The sequence below is a fragment of the Cimex lectularius genome, unplaced genomic scaffold (assembly GCF_000648675.2).
Source record: "Cimex lectularius strain Harlan isolate CLEC.00 unplaced genomic scaffold, Clec_2.1 scaffold17, whole genome shotgun sequence".
Taxonomy (NCBI): domain Eukaryota; kingdom Metazoa; phylum Arthropoda; class Insecta; order Hemiptera; family Cimicidae; genus Cimex; species Cimex lectularius.
In genome coordinates, this window is record NW_019392640.1 from 2797690 (window position 1) to 2813889 (window position 16200).

Below are 16200 nucleotides of genomic sequence, written 5' to 3' on the forward strand. Positions count from 1 at the left end.
AGTGTTTTCCCATATATTTTTATGTGTATTTGTTTTAAATTATGCTGCTTTGTTCTCAATACATAATAAATAATGTATAATAAGCACATTTATGTAAGTATTTCCATTTAAATACCTGTAATACCTGGAGGAGGTCTTGATTTTGACGAAGGTGTTGGCTGATTGAGAGAATTTGAAGACGAAGAGTTCGACATATCAGAATGCAAGCTTCTCTTATAATTAGCATCTAAGTTATTAAGCAGAATATCTGCTTGCTCTGGAAAGTGTTCCTTGAATGCCCAATAAACTCTAAATCAAGCAGAAAAAAAATCAATAAAATTATAAAAATTTATGTTTTACAAACAAAAATGAGAACTAACTTCCTAGCTGTAAGTCTGACTTCTTGGTCGGCATCGGTGATGGCAGAGCTTAGAGCATTTTGAAGTTGAGTTAAATGCTTATGCAATGGCGACGTCGGCCAGGATGAGATGATTTGAAGGAGATACTTTATAGAAGCTCTTCTTATCTCTCTAGACTTATGATTTGACGCTGCACATATGTGAGGAAGTAGACGAGAAGATGGTGTGTTTTTAACAATAAATCCTATGCACACTTGACCAGCACTTGCAACCACCTAAAATATGCAGGGATGAGGTAGATAAAACTAAACAATGAGTAAAAATTATGACTACCTTGGCGGAATTTTGAATAAGGTTGATCAGCACTGGAAGCATGCTATCGGCAAAAATGTCAAATCGATTTCCTAACTCTTGAGACATAAATGCAATTGTAACGCAAGCTTCTCTAACGACTTGAGACCTAAAAAAGATAAAACATAAAAAAACTTAATCACTGCTTTTAATTTTAAATCTTAAATTATATTCTATTATGGAAGAATATTAAAAACAATCCTCGGACTTCCACATTGACATATATTCTCAAATATGTTGTATTTGTAATTAATTAATTATAATTTCACCTTAAATCTTTTACTGATAATTGGAAAGGTTGATCTAATTGTCTTAAATGCACAAGAAACTCGTCATAACTATTTGCTCCAGCAATGAGTAAGGATCTGATTTTCTTAATCTACAAAATACAATTAGAAAATTTAGTTCAATAATTTGTAATTATGTTTATGAAGAAAAACAATAATTCTTTTCTTACAGCATCGACCCTTTTATTCCAGTCCTGGTCAGTGTCGGATATCACTTGTTTAATCTTGTTCAGATTATCTTCCAAATCTCTCAAGGAAAATATTTGGACCGTGGGCACAGCCTCAAATGCCCTAATGAAGCCCTCTTCATCAACAGCACCAGCAGCAGTGTTTGAACCAGCTTTGAAAAAATAACAAAAATTATATTAGAATTAGGCGATTACTTTTACACTACCAACAAAATACCTGGAGTGACAGATTTAGCAGAAACACTAGAAACATTTCGCTTGAGGGTCGAGCCACTATTTGGCGGTCTCTTGGGGGCTGTTGAAAACTAAAATAAAAACATATTAGTTAAAAACTTAATTTTTTTAATATGCTAAAATAAATTAAAAAGTGTATTAAATTTGGTTAAAATGTAGTTATATTCTAAATCCAATCAAGCACAATCCAATTACTTACGGAGAGCCTATCAGTTTCATCCTCCTCCAGTAAATCTGAAACAGAAAACACAAGGTTTAGTGTTGAATAAATAGCCAACAAAATGAAAAAATAAGTAACAAATGATGTTTAATGAAGTTTTATGGGTTCTCCTAATGCAACACAAATATTTGCTGTTCAAAGAATTGATAGATTGGTCATAAAAGCAGGACTGAGGAATTTATGGTTCTTTTTCTTTTTTTTATCTCAAGAATCCCCCTTCCACAACAAATTTGGGATAACATGTGGTCTCAATATTTTGGAAAAAAAGAAAAATTAATGTGTATTTAATGAATTCACACTCTAAAAACAAACCTGTTTTTTTTTTATGAGCATACACAATCTCGTTTTTATTTATGAAATATGTGTAGAGATTAGTGACCGTTAATCGATAGTTATTCAGATATCGTGAGATGCGGTCGGGTGTGATGTAGGTTTCAGAAAAACATTTTCTTTATCGTGCCAACGTTTCGATCTTTTATTGAGATCATCTTCAGGGCCTGGGATTTACAAACAATGTTTACATTTAACAAATACATTTAGGATGTGGATAAGTGAATTTATACAATGCAAAATATAAAATATAATATATAATAAAATATATTTTGCATTGTATAAATTCACTTATCCACATCCTAAATGTATTTGTTAAATGTAAACATTGTTTGTAAATCCCAGGCCCTGAAGATGATCTCAATAAAAGATCGAAACGTTGGCACGATAAAGAAAATGTTTTTCTGAAACCTACATCACACCCGACCGCATCTCACGATATCTGAATAACTTTATGAAATATTTTGTAAACAAGGTCTACAACATTTGCATGTGCATAATTGGCATAATAAAGTTATCTGTTTTTAAATTAAACATTATCTAGTGTGGAGAGCAAACACTATTAATTGTGGGTAAATAAATATATGGCATTTTAACCGCTATTTGCTATAAACACTGTAAAATTAACATTTTGCACGTTAAATAACTAACTAGGTAAAATTTATAAAATAGTTTTTTTGCTATGATGACACCCATTGTTAAACCGTCTAATCATTAGATAATTTTTTTTATTAATTATATAATATGTTTACAATTTGGAAACAAGAGACTTTGTCTAACAATAACACGATGACTACCTCAAGGACTCATACATTAATTACCATAATTCAAATCATGCATGAGTAGTGATGAATACACAGATTCAAGGATTAGCTTTCTTAAATTTCAGGAGGGAAAATACATATACTAAAATGATATTTGCTGTAATATAATTAATGTGTAATATGTAGAGACCGTTAATTAATGATTTATTTAGAGATCATGACCACATCCCACAATATCTAAATTATATAATACAAAATTTATAATTATTTCATATACAAATATTCTTACATTCTCTTGGTTCTAGCGATTTAAGAATGTTGTCCCATTGCTGTATCCATTTGTTTTCTTCTCCCCAGTCAATAGACCCCATTTGGCAATTGACACATGCGTAGGTATAATCACTACATGTTTACAGATAATTTTAAAAAAATTGTGTAAAATTTTTAATCTCTTGGTATATAAATCCTCTTGAAATTTGAAAAGACTTGGTTTTGTCGAAGTTTACAATTGAATTTGAACAGGGGAGCACGGCCTAAGGGAAGTGGGGGAGATACGATCGTGTGGGGTGGTGGGCAAATTGGTGGGGAAAATTGTTTAGACGGTTAATGGTAGGTGAACGATTAGCCTCCTTATCTCTTCATTTGTGCTGCTATTTGCAAACACCAAATTAGCCCAATTTTTGGGGAAAACACAATTGAAACTTCTCCAACTGTTCTCAGAGATCAGAATAAAACAAAACCTATTGTGAAAAGTTTAAAACCTTTTATAAAAGCTATTTTTACTAAATCGATTTATATCTTAATATATTAAACATAAACCTATTTAACCAAAAACAAAGATTAAATACAGAAACAAGACAGTGTTTTATTATTAGTGTTTGGCAACAATAATCTTTAAAACACCGAGAACGAGGATGATGGATCGATGGAAAAAAAAGAAAAAAGAAAACAGCATTGTGAAAATCTTTTCTGACAAAAGCTTTTGACAAGTTTGACATAATGAAATTGCCTGAATAATGGAGGGAAGTCAATAAAATAGGGTAATATTTCATCAATTGATTATTGACTCTTCTAAAAATAATTGAATAACACTGAATTTATCTATTGTGAAATATTTCAACTCTTAACAGAAATCATACAAAAATTGGCATTAAACTACAACAACTGTTTGTTTTGAAAAGTTATTAAATTATAGAAGAAGAATTATATTGTATTTATGAGCCTTTTTTTATAATAAATATCTAAACAGAAGTCAAGAGATTATATNAGAAAAATTAATGTGTATTTAATGAATTAACACAATAAAAACAAACCTGTTTTTTATGAGCATACACAATCTCAAGTTTTTATTTATGAAATATTTTGTAAACAAGGTCTACAACATTTGCACGTGCATAATTGGCATAATCAAGTATCTGTTTTTAAATTAAACATTTTATATATATATAAAGTTATAAATATATATAAAGAAACAGGTTGGAGTTATATTTACATTATCATTTTAAACATAAAACCGTTGGATTTTTTAAAACAAACCTTTTTTTTAAATGGCTCTATGTCTTCCATATTAGCCAGACAGAGAGACAAGAATGATGATATAAGTGTAAAGAGGAAGGGGGTGTGAAAAAAGCAAGGGCGATGATGGAAATTGAACCCACAATTGTGCAGTCTACGACATCACAAACCACCAAATTTGTTGTAATAAATGTGTTTATAATTTAACTGCCAAATTTAAATTGGTATGTATAACTTAACTTTTCAGAATTCAATTGATTTTATTAATGATCCTTATAGGCAATAAAAAATATTAAAACCTAAGCATTAAAAGTAATTAAAAGATTGCAGAATTGCAGAAAAATAAAATAAATAATGTTAACTCACTATTAGATGCAGTAGCTGTGGGAAAAAAGTCACCAGCGGTTTTGATTTCATCAAATTTTGCCATTAAAATTGGCATCCTGTAAAAGAAATATATTGCTGTTATTTTTTAAATTATTATTATATTATTTTATTTTATTATTATTATTTGTTTAACGATGGTATTTCAACTATAAGGTTATATTAACCTTCAGAGTGCCGGTTTTTGAAGAAAGAAGGAGGAAAAAAAAAGCATGCTATTAAAATGTCCAGCGGCACTGGCTTCGAACCCAGGACCTTTATCTTACAGCGATGAGAGCAGTGTCAATGCCTGAACCGTTGCAAACAGTGCCTTCTTTTTTTTTTCTTTTTTTTTTGGTCGATAAAGATATAAAATCTTAATGATTATAGTAGATCATTAACCTATATACTGAGAACTAGGGTCCACACTAATGAAATTGAATAGAAATTAAAGTGTGTGAAAGAAAGTAAAGTACAGAAATTTAAAATTGGAATTTTTGACAACAAAATAACAAGTTGTACTTTAATGCGTACCTCTGCCAGAGGAAGGTACTAAAGTAGTATCTAAACAGCACCAAAATTAAAAAAGTGATTTCTGTGTTTTTACTAAACACCCTTGGCCTTTACTGAACGTAGTAGTAGTAATTGTTGTAGTAAGATTGTACAATAAAGGCAAAAAGAAAATTGTGTAAATCTGAAATTATTTATATTTTAACAACTTACTTGGTAGGAGGTACGCTTTGTTTCTTGATAAGATCTGTCCTTAGCTTCTCTCCAACATGCCTGTAGACATTGGCCAGTGTACTCAGGGCATTGTCTCTCACAGCCGCATTTGGATCGCTCAGTAGTTTGACCAGGTTCGGGACGAGACGTGATACAGAGATACAACTCGCTCCATGCCTGCAACACGACCGTCATTGTAACATTGACAATGACAAACAATAAACACAAAAATAAAACAGAAGCACTCACTGATTAAGCGTGTTGTTAAGGCATTTCATTATTTCATCTCTAACATAGCTGTTTTTATGTGAAAAAGCCGGATGTAGCCTGTCAAACAATGACTGTGGCGTTATGACTCCAACATCCATTAGTTGACTCAGAAGTAGTTGGCATCTATCCCTAATTAACTCCTTGCTATCGCCTAAAGGCAGTACAATTACATTATGAGTTAATTGTGTAAATGACTTTTGTTTAAATTACCTAATCGGTCAATAACACTTGGGACTACAGTCGGTATATAAGGTTTAAAATAGTGCTCCATTCTCTTTGCAAGCTCTGTCATTAAATCTAACCCCATTTGAGACACCTGAAACACAATTTTGGTAAATTAAACAATAAAACACTTCAAATAAATTACATAACAATTAAAATTGTATGTTGCATTATGAATAAGTAAACAACTAAGATTTAGCGATTCAGATTAGAGATCATGCTGGATGCATACTGGTTTGACAGAAATAATAACTTTTATGTCATATTTCATCTAGTTTTTTCTATGTTTGAATTTCTATTTGCTCAAAAGAAGTTCTTTTTTCCTACAAACTCTAAATATTTATTTGTACAGAAGATAGGAGAAACACAAACAATTAGACCTAATATTAAAACGCATGACTGACAGGCACATCAAATTGTAACCACTCTTAAGTGGTCAACGTTAGGCTTGTCTTTTTGACATATGCCTTTTGTAGTTATTCTGACATCGGAATGTTAAAACTCTGCCAAAGGTACTTAACCGTGTCAAATGCATGATCGTTTGCAGTTAAAAAAAAAAATTCTTGGACTAAATCTAGATCAGCCGGAATTGCATACATGCACCCCCCCCCACACACACACACACCACAGCAGTATTGCATAAGTAATGAGATCTATTGTTCAATTTCAAAAGAAAACTGAATTTATTTTTTAGTTAACCTAAATTTGCATGTGTCCTTGAAAATTGAGTTTTCAATTTTTATTTTGTAGTTTATTGTTACAACTGTAACAACTGTAGAACTGTCTTCTAATTTTTATCATAATCTAATGTTGATCTGTGAAATTGTCTCATAAAATTAGATTTTAAGAAGAAAAAACCTTGTTAAACAGTACAAATAATGTTAAATTGCCATAAATAAAAACACCTTTACCGACTTGTCAAAAAGATTTTTGTACTTTGCATAATTATCTTGAAATATCTGTACAGATAAATAGTTTAAAAATAATGTTCTTTACATATACTCTTAAATTTTCTCTGAAAGTCAAATGGTTGATGGCACAAAAAGATCAGGGAGTTACTAGAAAATAATGACTAGAGAAAAAGAAAATATTTTTCAAGAGTACCTGGTACATTAATAACAAAATAGGAAAACATTTATTCAGGAAGAGTTTCTAATAAGATAAATAGCTGAAAATAATTCTGGTCATGGGACACACAGAAGTGATAATATTGAGTGAAAATAAAAATATACAGATAATGAAAGGGAAAACAAAATTTATAAGGTAATAATAATCAAACAACATAAACAAAAGTAAAACCCAAACACACAACACACATGCACGCATGTGGCACACACGGACATATGGCATATTTTTTTTCTCTAAAGTGTAGTAGTGAACGAATGTTTCATTCATGCTACAGTATAAAAAAAATTTCAATTTCTTGCAGTACAAGAAATACATTTAAATTTTGTTCTTCCCTGTGTAATAGGCATTTTGTATATTCACAGAACACTCTTGCCATACAATTTTTTAAAAACTTTATTATTACCACCTAAGCAGTTATCTAATCCATTAGGAGACAAGCCATTAAAACTGACCAACAATTTATTTATTTTAATTATTTATCGCAACATACAACAAACTTATACCAGACACATGTACAGACATACTTGTATGCCATTAATCACATTCAGATAGTACTTCATACAAGGTTACAAACTATGATGATAAAAATTAAGACGTTCATATATTGTTGAATAGAGAAATTTTGTTGAATGAAAGATAATTGATGATACTATTTATTTATTTTGAAAGAGAGATAGCTCTTTTTTTTATCCTAGGTACATGTTTATAAATGTTACTTTATTCTTCAGAATGCTTTGTGAATGGCTTTGAAATGGGAACAAAAATCGCCATTGTTACAATTTATTTCATAATCTTGCTATTTTGTAAATATTTATTATGAATAATTGTAACATTTACATACACTCATGCTGTACCTTTTACTGTTCATATGTAAACTATTTATGAAACTGGAAGAAGAAAAAAAACACTGAGTGGAATGGAATCAATTGAAAATATTGATTTAAAATTCAACAGACCTTAGCAGAAAGGGAAAAACATGTTGTCATGAAGATATTCTAACAAGAAAATGCATACAAGTAAAATTTGGATTTAAAAAAACAACAACCAAGACTGGACTGGACAAGTAAGGTACAAGCATACACAAGTATGGCACCACATACTGTTCAACCAGCAGTGGTAAATTTGATGATTTATTTACTTTTTTAATACTAAATATTCAATGAATATTATACTTTTAATATATTGCTTTGTACTCTTTTTGAAATTGTTAGAATACGATTGAATTGTCCAACATAAGATTTGTAAATAAAATAACAATATTGATTGAAAGACAAGACCAAAGACCTTTTACATTAAAAACGACTGGAAAAACGTGCAGCCTGGAAGATACATTAATAAGAAAAAACATTTAAAAAATGGGAGAAAACTAAGGATGGGTCATACTGTGCCACGATAAGTTAAGAATGGTTCTTGTATTAATTAAAATTTTCATCCCTGTAAGACAAAAACAAAAAAATTGACCTCATATTTCCTTATATCTATATACATCTATTATAAACATTATTTTTTATAAGTAACATTATACTTTTCATTTATTAATACTATACTATCTATGTAATTGGCTAGGCTGTTAAAGGATTTGTTCAGAAAAAACATTCAAAACTTACAGAATCACTTTTTATTCAATAATAAAATAAATTCATGACTGATATTTTGCAGATTTAAGCTAAAAAAATAAAATAAAATGAATAGAAAGATCTTTAAACAAAAATAGACAGAGAATGAGGCAGACCTAGAAGTACAAAAATAATGAAGCTACTGGTTCTTCTCGGAGCCGTCGGCACAATATTTCACAACAAAAATATGGAATGAATTTGTACCTTTTGTTAATGAAAAACAGAAAATTGTATTCTATTGGTAAGAGATTACTGAAAATTGATGAAAATTAACAAAAATTTCGACCTCAACAGTTTTAGATATATTATCCCACCTTCAAGAAGGAAAAATCATAAATTAACAAAAATAGAAAAGATGTGAGCCATCAAATGATCCTACACTGATATAAAGTGGTTATCGACAAGAATTTAGAATGATATTTTTATGGGTCCAAAAAGACGTGAGGAAAAAAAAGAAGTGAAACAATGACAGTCAGTTACTTACTACCTCTTAAAAGAACCATCGAGTCAATTGAAGTGATCTGAGGAACTAGAAAAAGTAAAAGAAAAAGAACTAGAGAAAAATTTAATTAAAAATGAACCAATAATAGACAATATGTGAACCATCCTAAAATTTGATATAAAGTGTTATTATTAACACCAAGACTGTTAATTATAACTTATTTTCCTGTGTTTAATTTAAAAAGGTAAATTTCTTTAAACAGGAAGGACGCAATCACCACACAGACCTCGATATAATTAAATGTACAGAATGAATTTGTACCATACGCTAATGACAAATGGAAAAACATGTATTTAAGATGATCTATTAGTAAGAAGTCAGTTGAGTTAAAAATTGAGAAAAATTACCCAATAACAGACACGATTCAAGCCAGCCCACATTCAATATAAAGTATGATGTTTTTGTCAAGACTGTCCATTGTTCACTTATGTTGCAGTATCAAATAAAAAAATAAATAAATAAAAATACGGCAGACCAGGGCAATCAGAGATGATAAAGCTAAAAGATCATCATCCCACATTCAACACAATACTTCTAGACAAAAATGTGGTGTGCATTTGTGTACCTTGTGTTATTGAAAAATGAAAAAGTATATATTTAGGATGAGCCTTTGGTATGAAACTATAGAAAATTGAGAAATAATAACTAATAAAAGACAAGATGTGAGCCATAAAATCACACTGTATGATGATCGTGCTATATAATAAATTTGTATTTCATGTTAATGAAAAACGTGAATATATGTTTTTGGGACGATCTTTTAGTAAGTCCATTCATGTTGCAATACTGAATTAAAATTAATTAAATAAAATTAATAAAATTAAAAATAAATTACAGGAGTTTAGGAAGACCAGATTGAAGACAATCAAGATACAAGTACATAATCACATGGACCTCGTTAAAATATTTCACAACAAAAATATCGAATAAATTTGTTCCTTACGTTTGAGAAATATTGGAAAACATGCATTTAGGATGATATTTTACTACAAAACTATGAAAATTGATTTAGAAATTAACCAATAATGTGACAAGATGTGAACTGTCCCAAAATTCACCAAGCTGTTTATTATTAACTTGCTTTCCAGTATTTTAATAAAACAGCAAATTTCTTTGAACGGGAACAAGACAATCACCTCACACACCTCAAAACACTATACTTGTGTACCTTATGTTAATAAAAAAATGTAAAAATATACATAAGGATGAACTATTTTAAGAATTTGTTCTATTTATAATTATGATAATGAAGAAAATTGTGTAAAACTTAAGAAGAAAATTGGTGTAAAACTTAAGAAGAAAATTGGTTAAAAATTACGAAGAAAATTGGGTAAAAATTTATGAAGAAAATTGTGTAAAAATTGAGTAAACTAAACCAATAATGGACAAGATGTGAGCCATCCCTTTGGTATGAAGCATGATGGCAGTCATCGAGACCATTCTTATCATTTATGTCACAGTTCCAAATAAAAAATAAATTACAGTCGTCTAGAAAGACCAGGATGATTTGAGATCAATCTAAACACATCTTCACCTCACAGACCTCTGAAAAATATTTTACAACAGAAATATCGAATAAATTTGTACCTTCTGTTTACGAAAAATGGAAAAAATCTATTCAGGATGATCTTTTAGTAAGAGACGATCAAATTAAAAATGAAAAAATATTAACTATAAATGAATAAGATATGATCAACTACTTTGATATAAAGTGTGATGGTTATCATCAAGGCTGTCCATTATTCTTTTATGTTGCTGTATCAAATAAAATTTAAAAAAATTAATTATCACAAGTTATCACAAGACTTGGATGATCGAAGACAAGCATGCAACATGTTAATCACACCACATACTTCGGCACACATGTTCCTTATGTTAATGAAAAACAGGACAACATACTCTTAACATGATCTTTTGGTAAGAAACTACTTTAAGTTTAATTTGAATTAACCATTAACAGACATGTTTGAACCATCCCACATATGTTGGAAATTAAGGTTGTTCTATGTTGTTCATTTATGTTGCAGAGCCGAATAAAAAGTAAATTACGGGAGTTAAGAAAGGCCAGAATGATTATAAACCATAAACGATCATCATCTCACAGTCCTCGGAATCATAATTCACAACAAAAATATTGAATAAACGTGTACCTTCTGTTTATGAAAAATGGTAAACTATCTATTCGATGATTTTTTAGTGAGAAACCACTGAAAATTGAATTGGAAATTAACCTATAATAGATACGTTTCAAGCTATCCAAAATTTGGTATAAAGTAAGATGTTCGTTGTTCATTTATGTTGCCGTATCAAATTTAAAAAAAAAATATTGTTTTCAGAAGATCAGGACGATAGAGACAACAAAGATAGATGTTCATCATCCTACCATCCTCAGCACACCATTTCACAATAAAAATATGGAATGAATAATATACTTTATGTTAATGAAAAATGTGTATTCAGAATGATCTTTCAGTAAGGAACTACAGCAAATTGAAAAATATTAACCAACAATGGAGATATGTGATCCAATATTTTGGTGTAAAGTGTGATGGTTATCATGAAGACTGTCCGTTGTTCATTTATATCCCATAGTCGGTATATAATAAGACTGTTGTTTGTTCATTTATGTTGCAGTACGAAACAAGAAATAAGTTATTGGATTTATTCATAACTCATCTCATAGTCCTCAGAATCATTTTCACAACAAAAATATTCAATACATTTGTACATTCTGTTTATGAAAAATGGTAAACTATCTATTTGATGATCTTTTAGTAATTAAATACTAAAAATTGAATTGGAAATTAATCAATAACAGAACAGTTTTAAAGCCATCCTGCATTTGGTATAAAGTAAGACGTTCTTTGTTCATGTACTGAATAAAAAATAAATTACATGAGGTTAGAAACTAGGATGATCGAAGGAAATCAAACTACACAATCATCTCAAAGACCTCAGCAAAATATTATAGAACAAAAATGTTGAATAAATTTATACCTTCTATTTGTGAAAAATGAAAAAAAAAAAAACATATCGAGTATGATCTTTTAATAAGAAACTACTGAAAATGGAATTAAAAATTGAAAAATATTAAGTAACAATGCTCAAGATGTGATCCAACATATCGTACTATGTGCGATGGTTATCGTCAAGACTGTCCATTATTCATTCAATGTTGCTGTCTCGAATAAAAAATAAACTACAGGAGTCGGAAGACCAGGACAATCGCGGATGATCAAGCTACGTGTTTATCGTACCACATACTTCAGAACAATACTTCACGACAAAAATGTTGTCCCTTATGTTAATAAAAAACGGGAAAATATGTTTTTAAGATGATCTTTTAGTAAGAAACTACTGAAAATTGAATTGGAAATTAACCAATAATGGGCGGGTTCTATGCCAGCCCACACTCCAGTATGAAGTTTGATGGATATTGTTATGATTGGTAAATTTATTTCCAATTGTTTAATTAAAATTGAGTGACTTTGGCTCATGTTTTTATAGTTGACGAGCTGAATTTATTTCATTGAAGGACAGTTGCCTTGAGAGTAAAAAAAAGGATCTGTTGCACCAACCACCTTCTGTGATGATTATTATAATGTAAATAAATGGCACAGACCATGAAACTGTGTTAAACCGTTGAGAAAAATGGTATTTGATAACATATGTCGATTGAATTTTATGGTGGGTGTGAGATGTTACCTTCGAGTTGCTGCATTGCATCCACGGTATGAGGGAGTCGACGACGTGCCCGATGTCCTGGCACTCGATTGACCCGTCCCTCTGGAGGTAGAGGAGCAGCTCCTGTCCGATGACCAGCTTCTGTTTGGTGTCCGTCGTGTTGCTGATCAATGGCAAATAGCTGTCCATGTCTTTGACCATTTTGGACGAGGTTTGCCTGTCGCGAACACTTAAAATACTCAAGATGCGTAAACGTCTCCCTAGCGGTCGACTTCGATCATTTCATCCTTTTTCCCCCTCGGAATTGAATGCACCCGCGACGCAAGGGCGAAAAACTCAACACGCGCTAACGACAAAATCCCTGGCAGTCCATAAAAGAAAAGTTAGCTTACGGTAAAACTGGAATATTTAAAAAAGGGTGGCGGAATCAGAAGCCAATTTTATAAATAAAACGAACGGAGCGTGACATTGAAAAAGTTGATAATTTGTCAAAAGTGGCCGACATCTGATTTTGGTTTTTATTTTTAAAAATTAAAACAATCGATTAATGTACTGTGGAAAATGCACCTTTCCTCCTTTTCACATCGCATCGGACCTCCGAGTGGGATTGTAACGGCGGAGAACGGATTTTTAATCAAAACATCGAAAAAATGGGTGGGCACATAAAATCAAGGAGAATAGTCCGAATGAGTTTATCCTTCTTCATATTTTCCCTTGGCAGGTTTCGAAAAGGCCGACTTTCCCGACTCGCCACCCGTCTTCCTCGCAGTTGATATCTGACAGCAGGATAAAAAGTCTCCGTCCTTCCTGTTTCGACTGGGAAGATGGCACGTTACGACACGACTTTAATTTGACCGAGTCTGTACTCAGGACGAATTATTCAATTCAATAACATTACGAGACTGAAGCCTCGACAAGTCTACACCACCACCACCGTGCGCAGTCGGTCCGATTCGAGTACAACTCGGTACAAGTCTGTACAATCCACCTTCGCCCTAGATTTATTTTTATTCGGGAAAATATTAACAAAGATAAAAAATTAAAAAACAAGGAATGGACGATACAGAAAGTAACCGTACGATAATTTTCACAAGGCAATTTTTACATTGTTAGAAGGAATTGTCAAGTTTGGAGAAAACCTTGAAATCCAGAAAGGCGCCTCGTGGGAAGTTTCAATTCTACTAATCCACTTTACAAACTAAACTCAGCTTATAATTTTATTACTGATGATAACAAATAAAAAACGTACACAATTATGAATTTATTCAATATTCAATGAACGAAAAAAGAACATTATTTACAAAAAGAAAATGCATTTATATACTTAAGGAAGTATAACCGAAATTAAAATAAAAACAGTACTTATACAGTATAAATTATTAAACCGTCTGCTGGAGGTGGTGGTCGGCTGTGAATCACTTGTATAGAAGGTAATTCGCACATACAAAGATAATAATAAAAAGTAAACAAAATTAAATTAGATTAAAACTGTTAGTGCTTCTCAATATAAATATAGAAAATTAAACTGCTCCATGAGCTCTCTCCGATACTCCAGTGGACTCTGCAAATCCGACCAGGTCTGAGCAATCTGGTGAATTGAGCTTTGCGACCTCAAAACTATAGTTCCCAAAAAAAACTTGAAACTCCGAGAGAATGGGACACTAAGCAAAAAAATGGAAGAGGTCTTCCCTCATGCAGGAGTTAGACAGTGAGCAGCACTCAACTCAACCATCTCTCACAAGGGAGTAATTAAGGTTGATAAGTTTGCACCTGAGTTTGAAGAACCAGCTTAAATTGATAGAGAAAAACTTTAGATTATTATTATAAAATGTCTGAATGATCACGTTCTTTGTAGAGTAGAAATCTATTGGATCTAAGAGCCAGTTCAAAATGCCTTGAACAAATGGATGATTCAAAAGCCAAAGATTTGGAGACCCAGTCTTCATGATATGTAGTTAAACCAAAACAAATACTTAATATTAAATCTTGGGCTAGAGAATTAGAAACCATGATAAATTAACATTAATTATTTTAACTGTTGTAATTTTGGATAGTCTGCAGTGAGAGTGTCCTTAGATATGATAGGAGTTTGAAGGTATAAACAAACAAATGCTAATGTTTCTAAGAATAATATATAGTTAGGTGTGCAATTCGGGAGGTGAAACAATTTACAAATATTAAAAAAAAAAGATTCAACTAGTTTGAACTGCTGATACCCCCAAACCTGGGAAGCATAGCCTTAAAAACCTTGGACTTAGCGTTAGGTGGAATTGAAAGGTTTGAGAGAAGGTTGAACCAGAATTGATTGTATATTTTGTTGTATAAATTTCTTTTTTAGGTGAGGTATTAGAGAGTTTGGGGGTGAAGTACAACCCCAAGATACATATACTCACTCACAATGTCAATTCATCTGCTACCAAAGAACCAGCGCTCCTTATTCGTCATCCTGCTCCCTTTATGAAAAACTAGGATTTTGGATTTATTTAAATTTACTGTCAGGTTCTACTGAGAGCAATAATTTTCTAAAGCATCAATTACTTACAATAATAATTATAATATTATTATAATTATTACTTACAATAATAATTATAATATTATTATAATTACTACACGCTTGCAAGACAGATGGAGAGGTGGCCAGAATGACTACATCATCAGCATAGAGCAGGCTTTTAATTATTACACTAGAACAGCAAATTTCAAACTCTAAAGCATCAAGAAGATCATTAATAAATAGCAAAAACAGCAAGGGGCTAAGGATGAAGCCCTGTCTAACCCCAGAACATATCGGGAAATATTGAGAGACCTTGTCAACTTTAACAGCAAAACTTGAATGGTCAAATAAGACAGCTAGCATGTTATAATAGCAGAAGAGACTTAAGTTTGCGATCTTCATAAGAAGAAGCCTTTCGTCAACTGAGTCAAAAGCTGCCTTAAAGTCAACAAAGAACACAAAGGTTTTATTTCTCCTTTTTGACATTTCCAGATTAACAAAATTCATAAGCAAGAAGACATGGTCAACTGTGGAGTAGCCTTTCCTAAAATTGACCTGAAATTAGCTTAAAATATTTTTTTCGTGTACAAAATCTTCCATGCGATGAAGTAACAGACTAGAGAAAACCTTTGCAATTGAGTCTATACATGAAATACCCCCGGTTGGGGTCGGTAGGGAATTGAACCATCTGCAGCTTAGTGTAATCGGTTTTAAACATATTTCCCCAAATGGGAGCACCATAAGTTATTAACAGATGTATGTATAGTTCATAAATGAGTTTTTTATTTTTACCAACCATACATGAACACTTATTAATAACCAGTGTTGAACTCCTTAAATGGCCCATGCTTTTCAGCATTTTTACTAATATGGTAACTAAAATTAATTCTGGTATCCAAGGTATTTTGCAAATTATTCTACAAGTCATTAAAAATCTTTCTTATTTGAAAATTAACAAATCAAAACTTTTT

At 31.3% G+C, this 16200-nt stretch overlaps 1 protein-coding gene across 7 annotated transcripts in view; it reads right to left on the reverse strand.

Annotated features, from left to right (window-relative positions):
• LOC106672219 (CLIP-associating protein 1-A) overlaps positions 1 to 13882 on the reverse strand; it is a 28290-nt gene extending 14408 nt beyond the window's left edge. For 2 of the 7 annotated variants that reach the window (XM_014403461.2, XM_014403459.2), the window contains exons 1-12: positions 12757 to 13881; positions 5794 to 5899; positions 5563 to 5734; positions 5314 to 5490; positions 4594 to 4670; positions 1598 to 1632; positions 1382 to 1469; positions 1147 to 1316; positions 959 to 1068; positions 672 to 798; positions 360 to 613; positions 116 to 288 (exon numbers count right to left, since the gene is read on the reverse strand). In XM_014403461.2, the coding sequence (XP_014258947.1) occupies positions 116 to 288; positions 360 to 613; positions 672 to 798; positions 959 to 1068; positions 1147 to 1316; positions 1382 to 1469; positions 1598 to 1632; positions 4594 to 4670; positions 5314 to 5490; positions 5563 to 5734; positions 5794 to 5899; positions 12757 to 12936 (1669 nt within the window). In that variant the 5' untranslated portion in view covers positions 12937 to 13881. Of the gene's footprint in view, positions 1 to 115; positions 289 to 359; positions 614 to 671; positions 799 to 958; positions 1069 to 1146; positions 1317 to 1381; positions 1470 to 1597; positions 1633 to 3001; positions 3160 to 4593; positions 4671 to 5313; positions 5491 to 5562; positions 5735 to 5793; positions 5900 to 12756 lie in introns of those variants that run through there. The other 5 variants (XM_014403460.2, XM_014403463.2, XM_014403462.2 and 2 more) reach the window with 5 other exon arrangements.
• Between the last annotated feature and the right edge of the window lie 2318 nt (positions 13883 to 16200).